We start from the raw sequence: 10,050 nt of genomic DNA on the forward strand, positions 1-10,050 counted from the left end.
TCGCATGAAAGGCATTCATACATGTCACGCTGATCCTGTCATTATCCTGGAATTGTATTAATAGGTTCATCCATTATTGTAAAATGAAGGTCAATGATGGACTTAAAATGAAAAATTCATAAACTCTGGTGGTTTAAATGAATTTTTAAAACAATTTTTTTTTAATTTTTTTTTTAAAAATTAACATTTCTTTTTTGAAATATGATTTTAAAAACAATACCTGTGGCCTCTCCTTTCTCCTCCCACAAAGCTTCACCCCATCTCTTCAGCATTTCAATGAGACACAGGTGAATTTCAGAGCCTGCTTCTGCCAAAAGGCAAATGTTTGAGGGGCAGAGGTGTCACTCTCTCGTAGTGTGTCACCTGGCATGATCCGCACTCCGAAAGGGATGCCACTGGTTTGAAGTCATCTGAGGCTTGAACATTAAAATTTCGTCCTCGCAGACCTCATAACAGCTTATCTCCATGACCTTCCTTCCTGGGCTCCAATAGCTGCTGATTTTCTCACTGCCAGAAAGAAAAATATCCCACCTGTGGAAGACACCAAACAAGCATGGACAATTTGACACCAGGTGTTTCTGGACTATGCTTCCCATGAGCTCAAACCTCTTCTGGTTTGCACCGTTGTGGTGATAGTGGTATGCCTTCATGTTGTTTCTGACTTTTGGGGATCCTAGGGAGACCCTATTATGGGGTTTCCTTGGCCCGTTTCTTCCAGAGGAGGATTGCCATTCCCTGAGGCTGAGAGTGTGTGACTTGCCCAAGGTCACCCAGTGGGTTTCATGGCCAAACAGGGAACCAAACCCTGGCCTCTAGAGTTTTAGTCCAGCACTCAAACCACTACACCACACTGGCTACCCTCCAACATTTTACAGAGGAGAACTGGAACGCGTGTGGCCAAGCAATACTACAGCGTGGTTAAGATGGCACAATGTATTGATGAGGAAGAACATACAAACTAGGAAATGATGCCACCGTTTGTTTTTGCTTGAGCTTCCTGGGGAGGGGAAGAATCTACCTCCTCCGCCTCCTTTCCACCCAGCTGAGTTAATGGAGTACAAATGGCTTTTGCATTTTGAGCTCAGTTTGCAGCAACTGAAGTACGTTGAGGATAAAGGGGGAAAGTGGGAGGAGAGAAACTCAGTAAGGTGCTTCAAAGGTGCTGAAAATGTGGGGCGAGAGAGAATTAATCTGGACTGTCCCTGCCAATTGGGAGAGTTGGAGGGTATGCTTGTGTAGTCATCCTCCTTGATAACATTTTATAACTTGACCACATTCAGTTGGCCAAATGTGTCCCAGTTTTTAATCTATGAAATGTTGGCAAGTATAAAGAACTCAACTTTGAGGGGTAATGCAGGATGTTGCAGGCCTCAAAAACAGCATGTGGCTTGTAGAGCACACTTTCTCCACGCTTGCTCAAACCACTACTCTATACTGTCCTTACAAGAATTACATTTTGCTATGGGCTAAGGTTACTATGCTCTGTTTGTCATAGTACAGTCAGCCCTTCATATCCACAGATTCTTTCTCCATAGATTCAACCATCCATGGCATGAAAATATTTTTAATAAAATATAAATTCCCAAAAGCAAGCCGTGTTTTTGCCATATTATATAGGTTACTACACGACTGTATTGAATGGGACTTGAGCATGTCCCTCAACGTTGCTCTCCTAAACAATATTTTGGATTCAGGGATACTGGTTTTTCATTAACCCACTTCCAGAGTTATCTCTGATCCTGTTATTGGCATGGGCATGAATAATGTCCCCAGATGGGAATGTCCTTGAGAAATGTCCAAATTGAACCTGCATCAGTGCGCATGTGTGCGTGCGTGTGTATACACCGGTATATAATCACAAAGGAATCACAGGTGGATTCTTTAATCTTTTCTGGCCCATCATGGAGAGGTTTTTGTTTCTTGGTCTTCTCATTACAGCTGCTTTTAGCCACAAGGTCTTTGTTGGGTGAGTACAACCTGAGGAAAGGTGAGCAAAGGTGAAAAGTTAAGTTTAGCTTTATAGTCCTCAAGAGAGCAATACAGGTTGAGTCTGAGCATTGGACTATGATGACTCTGGAGAGCAGGGTTCGAATCCCAGCTCATGGAAACCCCCTGGGTGACCTTGGTCAAGTTATACTCTGTCAGCCTCAAAGGATGGCAATGGCAAACCCCCTCTGAAGAAACTTGCCAAGAAAACCCCATGATAGCATCACCATAAGTCAGAAATGACTTGAAGGCACAGAACAACAACAACAACAACAACTCTGTAATCCGGAATTCTGAAATCCAAAATATTCCAAAATCCAGAATTGTCCACATGGCAAGATGAAATATTGATATCTTTGGATTTCAGAATTCCAGATAGGGGAGACTCAACTTGTATTGGGTAGAACAAGATGTTCCATTGTGGTCCCTTACAATGTTATGATTCTCTTTCCCTTTCTCTAGAGATCAGGTTCTCCGTATCAAGACAAACAGTGAGGAGCAACTCGTCTTACTAAGGGAGCTGGAGGAACAGGATGACCTGCAGGTAAAAGAAGGAAGAGGACCTTTACACTGTTTTGTAGTTTTCGGCTTGGAAGCTGAAGCTGCCGAACATGTTGCTTAATTGTCAAGGATTCAAAGTTCATATTTATGACCATGTTTTGATGAACTCGAAAGATGTCTTCTCCAGGTGATCATTGAAAGATGTCTTTGACTGATCCACTGTGCTGAGATCATCAGAATTTTAAGAAAAGTTCTTTCTCAACTGAGCTTTTCAAAGAAATTTGGGAAGTGATGATAACTGATAGTTCTGATATTTTGTTGAAACATTTAGATCCTAAATTATAGGAGGACATTGCATGTCTCCAGAAAAAGTCAACCTGTAAATAAACTAGAACCTAGAAACTTTAACTAAATCTCGATCACGCTAGCTGTAATATATATTTTTCTTTTACCAATAAGATTGATTTCTGGAGAGGTCCATCGAAGCCCAACCTTCCAGTGGATCTGAGAGTCCCCTTCCAGAGCCTCCAAGCTGTCAAGGTCCTTCTGGAGTCGAAGGGCATTCCTTACACCATCATGATTGAAGACCTCCAGGTGAGGCCCTATTACAATCACCGATCTCAGGGGATGTGGCTTGAGCCCAAGGTGGGACATCGGTCAAAAACAGGAAGATCTCCCTAAATTTCATCCAGTAGGAATAGTTGCCCATGCCTTTTCCCCTCCTCCAAGGCACAAAGAGAGAAGCAGAGCCAATAGGCACTGGAAGCATAAAATTAATTTATGTTTCATATGCACCTTATACACATATCCTAAAAGTAATTTGATGAACAATATTTTTAATAATTTTGTGCATGAAACAAAGTTTGTGTCTGTTGAACCATCATAAAGCCACCTTGGGTCCCTCCTGGGAGAAAAGTGGCAAACAAATGAAATAAATTAATATAAATATCATATAAATAGAAAGCAAAGGTGTCACTATCTCAGCCACTCATGTGGACAATTTTGGAATATTTTGGATTTGAAAACTGCAGTTAAGGGAGAGTCATCCTGTAACAAAAATGACAACAACATCATGCATTTCATTGAGGTTATAGCTTTCATGCAGCGGTGCTGCCTGAGGATGATGGAACATGTAGTCACATGCAATTGGAGGAGACCATGTTGGGGTAGTTCTCTGAGTATGTTTGAAATGAATTACTGTATTATTATTATTATTATTATTATTATTATTATTATTATTATTGACAGGATCTACTGGACAGGGAAAAGGAGACCATGTTGCTTTCCAGGAAGTCTGAAAGAAGTACTGGGAAATTCAGCTTCTCTTCCTACCATACCATAGAGGAGGTACCTCATTTCTGCTAGCTTATTTTCCTCTTAAAATTCAATTTTTTGGATTGTAATCCCCAGAACACCCCTGCCTGCATGGCCACTTGTGGATTCTGGGTGTTAGAGTCCAAAAAAGGAACTTTCCCAAGCTTTGCTATGCCTGTTCCGCATTCTGCTTTGACTAGACCTCACCTGGAATCTTGTGTCCAGTTCCGGGCATCACAATATTGCAATATAAAAATGGGTTTTAAAGATGCCTCCAGGCTGTTATTTTTTGTTGGAATAGATTGACTTGACCATTCCTCTAGAAGCCCAAATGCAAAGAAAATCTACACGATTACTGGCAAGCTGAAATGCCTTTATTTCCAGATCTACAGCTGGATGGATGATTTTGTAGCTGAAAATCCAGATCTGGTGAGCAAAATCCAAATTGGACAGAGCTATGAAGGACGGCCCATCTATGTTCTGAAGGTGAGAAGGATTGTAGACAAAGTCACTATATTTGCAATATGTCCTACACTGCAAAGTTGTTGGAAGAACTGCATAAAGAGAGTATCTGCTAAGCACTTTGATTACTTGAGAGTGCTGGGTATTACTGTTGGCTTCTTTTCAATATCGCTCTGCCTTGTCCCATGAAATCTTGCAAGTCGACTGCAAAGGGCTTTGCACGTGAAAAGATGTGTTTTCTGCTCTTCTTCCTGCCTTATGCAACCTGGCCCAACCACCAGAAGCATCTGCAAAAATGCTTCAGTCTACGGAATCCTGGGATTTGTAGTTTGTTGTGGCAACAGAGCTCTCTGACAGAGAAGGCTAAATATCTCACAAAACTACCAATCCAGAATTCCACAGCACTGAGCCCTGGCCATTAAAGCGGTGTCCAATGCAATGTGGCAGCAGCCAAGGTTCAACAAGGCATCCCCCTTTGCTTTAGTTCCATGTCAACCCTGATTCCAGGAAGAGAATATTGTAACAGGATGTTATCAGACAAGGGAAATTGGAAGTATAATCCAATGGCAATCCGAACGCAATCATGGGGTTTGACGTTATTGCATGATAGACTACCACATGCAAATTTGGGCAATGGGAAGTCAGTCCAAACACAATCATGGGGTTTCCAGTTATTGCGTGAGAGGTGATCACACACAATTTCGGGCAATGGCAAGCTATTTTCGGGCAATGGGAAGTCAGTTTGAACGCAATTCGCAATCACATAAATTCACTGAACTAGCGAATTCATGTAAATGCGTTCTGGCCCCACTTTCTTTTCATTTGAAATTAAGAGAAATTCTTCACGTGTGATAAACTCCGCAGTCTCTGAAAGGAAGCCCCTTGGAAAATATTACCCAAAGTAGTACTGGCTGCTACCATCCATGTCAGTGGAGTAGTGACTCCAATCCAATGCATTCTGGAGCTAACCCAGGTGGAAATAATTAGCTCCCAAATAAACTCTGAACTTTCTATACCAGTTTGGTGATAAAGCTGGAAGTGCAAGATATGTTTTTGAAGCTATGTGCTTCAGACTCTTAGGTAGCTCCTTCAAAATCTGGATTAAATGCTGGAAGGGATTAAATAATAATAATTTGTTTTATTTATATACCGCTATTCCAAAGATCATAGCGGTGAACAGCAAGTAAGCTAATTAGCAAGTAAGCTAATTTGCCCCCAACAGTCTGGGTACTCATTTTAGCTCCCTCCTTGGAAGGATGCAAGCCTGAGTCCAGCTTGGGCCCTTTTGCTGGTCTTGAACTCGCAACCTTGTGGTTTTGAGTGAATGGCTGCAGTACAGGCATTTAACCACTGCGCCACCAGTAAAAGCCCTACTGACATGGAAGGCACCCCTCCGCTGCCAATGGCAGAGCCATTTAGCAATATGATCAGCCTAGTATTGGTGAAAGTCCATCTTACCATGAAAAGTGATCTGTTATTCCTTTTACAGTTCAGCACAGGAGGGGAGAACCGTCCGGCTATCTGGATTGACACTGGAATCCATTCTCGAGAATGGATCACCCAGGCCACAGGACTATGGACAGCCGACAAGGTAATCCTGCCAAATAGTAGCAGTCATAGTAGTAATAATAAACATTTATTTATAATGCCCTTTCCACCATAGGGCGAAACATCAAAATATATCATCAAAAATGGATGATAAAACATGACACTATGAAATGCTAAAATAATATACTAATGTTGTTGCTATGTGCCATCAAGTCGTTTCCAACTTATGGCGACTCTAAGGTGACCCTATCATGGGATTTTCTTGGCAAGATTTGTTCAGGGTTTTTTTTTCCATGTCCATCCTCTGAGGCTGAGAGAGTGTGACTTGCCCAAGGGCACCCAATGGACTTCCATGGCTGAGCTGGGGTTTGAATCCTGGTCTTCAGAGTCCTAGTCCAACACTGAGGAAGGAGCAAGCTTGTTTTCTGCTGCTCTAGAGACTAGGACCTAGAGCAATGGATTTAAGGTAGAAGAAAAGAAGTTCCACCTAAAAATTAGGAAGAACATCCTCACTGTAAGCTGTTTGACAGTGGAAGACATTGCCTCGGAGGGTGGTGGGGTCTCCTCCTTTGGAGGTTTTTAAACAAAGACTGGATGGCCATCTGTCATGGGCACTTTGATCGAGTATTCCTGCATGGCAGAAGGGGGTTGGATTAGATGGCCCTTGGAGTCTCTTCCAACTCTAGGATTCCATGATCCTCAATATGGCATCCCTTCAAATAGGTAAACATGGTTATTATATCTCTTCTTAACCTTCTCTTCTCCAGGAAAAACATACCCAGCTCCCTAAGTCCCTTCTCATAGGGTTCCATGGTTTCCAGACCTTTCACCATTTTGGTCACCCTTCTCTGGACACGTTCAGCTTCTCAACATCCTTCTTGAATTATGGTTTTCATGCTACCAATGCAAGTGAATGTGCCAATTAATGCTAATCGTTCCTTCTCCTGCAGATTGCCAATTCATTTGGGAAAGACTCTTCACTGACAGCCAAACTAAACTCTATGGACATCTTCCTGGAGATTGTCACGAACCCCGATGGGTTTGCTTACACTCACACCACAGTAAGTTCCCACTGTTTTGTGGCATGCTATAGAGATTTGAGACTCATCTGAATTGTGGAATTTACATTTCAGATTGTGCAACATGGGCAATCACAGTCTTTCTGTTAATAAACCATTTGTGTCTATGTTTGGGGGTTTTTAGAACCGCATGTGGCGTAAGACGCGGTCCATCAATGCTGGATCTTCCTGCATTGGAGTAGACCCCAACCGCAACTGGGATGCAGGTTTTGGAGGCAAGTGTGCTGTAAATCTGCTCAAGCAAGCTGGCTGTGTTGACTGTGGGATGCTGGGAGTTGTAGTCCAACACAATTGAAGGGCACTAGGTTGGATAGGGTGAGTTAAAGGCCATATGGTTTAATTGGGAGTCAGCATGGTATAGTGGCTTGAGCCTTGGACTACGACTCCATCTGAACTGCAGAAATAATGCAGTTTGATACTAGTTTAACTGCCATGGCTCAGTGCTACCAAATTCTTGAATTTGCAGTTTGGTGAGGCACCAGAGCTCTCCAACAGAGAAGGCTAAATGTCTCACAAAACTACAAATTCTAGCATTCCATAGCATTAAATCCTGGCTGTAAAAGAGGGGTCAAACTGCTTGGTTTCTTGTTGGATTCTACTGCAGGTCCTGGATCGAGCAGCAATCCCTGTGCAGAAACCTACCACGGGGCCTTCCCTCATTCAGAGAGTGAAGTCAAATCCATTGTGGACTTTATCCTAAACCATGGGAATGTGAAATCCGTGCTTTCCATCCACAGTTATTCCCAGATGCTCATGTTCCCCTATGGCTACAAGAAAGAACCAGCCCCTGATCATGATGAACTGGTAAGGACCAAAGACTATGTTGGTCTGGAAAAACAGTCTGCAAAGGAATCTCATAGCACCTTTGAAACTAGTTGAAAGAAAGAAGCCAGTAGCATGAGCTTTTATCTACTCACCTTGGTTTTAGGCAACATCCTTCCTTCTGCCAACAATCATAGTTAAAACTGAACTTGTCACATAATCTCGATACTTATACATTTTACATTTCTATGCCTCTTCTCACATACAGCCTGTCTGTCTGTCTGTCTTTCCCTGGACCCTCCACTCCATACATCTAAACAAGTCTATAAAAGCTCATGCTACCAGTTTCTTTCATTCGCTTTAAAGGTACTACAAGAGACCTTTGCATCCCTTTGCATACTACATAGAACCAGTAACCCTAACCCTAAAGGGGCCAAAGCCTGTGTTTGATCCATAAGAGGAGAGCTGCTGGTGCTTGAGAAGCGTTCCTGAAAATTGCCTCTGGGAACACTTCTGGAATGGGATGGGAACACTCAGCGGCAGCAGCGTTCCCGCTGTAGGGTAAACAGTGTTCCCTGTTGCCTCCCGTTCCAGGAACGGTCCTTTTAAGAACACTGTTGGACCGTTCCACAACTAATGCGGTAAGGTTCATTGATGGTCCAAAACTCCAGTCAGTAACATTGGTAGGTTATAAAACTGTGGCAACAACAATAATGTAACATCCAAACATTAATACTTCCCTTTCTCATTTCACATTTCCATACAGAATCAACTCGCCCAAGAGGCTGTGACCGCCTTAGAGGAAGTATATGGCACGAAATACACATTCGGAAGTATGATTGACACCATCTGTGAGTAGTCACTGCATTTCACCCATGGCAGAAATTAAGACAAAACTATCATTTATTTCCCCCTTGGCATGATCCAGAGCTGAAAGAACCATAGCTGCCAATTTGGGGCAACTCTGAAGGGGTGCAAATGCACCAACCCAGTTCCCATTATTGTAACCAGAAATGACATTACGCTACTCCTAGTCAACTTGGGTGTATTTTGGAGGGATGTTTATGCTATTTGTGGGGAGAAAACCGGGGTAGATGTGGCCAAGGAACATCAGAATGTGGTCAAGATGGCACAAGTTATTAATGAGAAGAAACAAAAAATAAAACCGGAGAGGTTGCAGTAGTTTGCTTTTGGAAACTGGAAGCCCACTGGGTAACCTTGGCCAAGTAACACTCTCTCGGCCTCAGAGGATGGCAATGGCAAACCTCCTTTGAAGAAATCATGCCAAGAAAACCCCACAATACGTTCGCTTTAGGGCTGCCATAAGTCGGAAATGACTGGAAGACACACAACAACAACAACAACAACAAATGCAAGTAAATCCCAGTCACTCAATTGGTTAGGATTAACAAAAGGATTTGTAGCCTCAGGTGTTGAGTATAAAAAATGGGTTTGTTAGAAGTTTCTCCCCCATGTGTTTTCTGCCTCTGCAGACCAAGCTGATGGAACCACCATTGACTGGACCTATGAAAATGGGGCCAAATATTCATACACTTTTGAACTCCGTGACACAGGGCGCTACGGCTTTGTTTTGCCCGCAGATCAGATCATCCCAACTGCAGAAGAAACCTGGGTGGCGCTCATGAAGATACTGGAACATGTCCATAGCCACCCTTATTAAGGGGCTGGCAAAGCACAGCCCTGAGGTGCAAGAACTCCTCTACTGTCGCTACTCCATTTTTATAGCACCTCCTACACTCACTTTCTCAGCCAGTCACCATCTGTATGCAGATACACTTCACCCAAATTTCTATTGGCTTTCATGTGATTTCCTGACTATGCCCCCATAGGATCCTGTGGCATAAGAGTGCCCCCCCTCGAATCGCTGCTTTTGCCAAGCCCACCTGAGACATCATGACATATTTAAAGAAGGCTGTCCTTTCATTTCTCAGAGCCTTATTGCAATGAGAAAAGAAAGCCGAAACAGGTTGGGAGGACAGCATCTTTCTCCGTGCTTCTCCACATGCCGAAGCATTTCCATTTTCTTCCTGAGGGAGATGGTTGTAAAAGCATGTCTTTTGTCAGACTGAAAAAAATCCGTTTGGCAAAAGGCATGCTTTTACAACCATCTCCCTTGGGAAGAGCAACTGAAGTGCTACAACAGCATGCAGAGAGGCAAGGAGAAAGCTGCTATTCTCTTGATTTGTTTTGGTTTTCTTTTCTCATGTCTTCTCTTTTCCAAGCTAAATATATCCAGCTCCCTAAACATAAGGCTTGGTTTCTAGACAAACCTTGTTTTATAGGCATCAAAAATGGAGAGTCCACCACCCTCCAAAGCAGCTTATTCCACTGTCAAACAATTCTTACAGTCAAGAAGTTCTTCCTAATGTTCGGGTGG

At 42.9% G+C, this 10,050-nt stretch overlaps 1 protein-coding gene across 2 annotated transcripts; it reads left to right on the plus strand.

The window, feature by feature from the left end:
* The first annotated feature begins 1,901 nt into the window (after positions 1–1,901).
* On the plus strand, positions 1,902–9,333 carry LOC149311581 (carboxypeptidase A1-like). Of its 2 annotated transcripts, XM_089526648.1 has the most exons (11): positions 1,902–1,966; positions 2,449–2,530; positions 2,947–3,081; positions 3,736–3,834; positions 4,186–4,287; positions 5,753–5,854; positions 6,762–6,872; positions 7,015–7,105; positions 7,495–7,694; positions 8,419–8,503; positions 9,146–9,333. In XM_089526648.1, exons 1-11 carry the CDS (start codon positions 1,902–1,904, stop codon positions 9,331–9,333), a joined length of 1,260 nt encoding a protein of 419 aa, XP_089382774.1. The 2 variants fall into 2 exon arrangements, with proteins under 2 accessions (XP_089382774.1, XP_089382775.1); XM_089526649.1 differs by lacking the exon at positions 3,736–3,834.
* The last annotated feature ends 717 nt before the right edge of the window (positions 9,334–10,050 follow it).

Source organism: Sceloporus occidentalis, unplaced genomic scaffold, assembly GCF_023333645.1.
Source record: "Sceloporus occidentalis isolate IW3139 unplaced genomic scaffold, rSceOcc1.0.p SCAF_5, whole genome shotgun sequence".
In the NCBI taxonomy this organism is placed as follows: domain Eukaryota; kingdom Metazoa; phylum Chordata; class Lepidosauria; order Squamata; family Phrynosomatidae; genus Sceloporus; species Sceloporus occidentalis.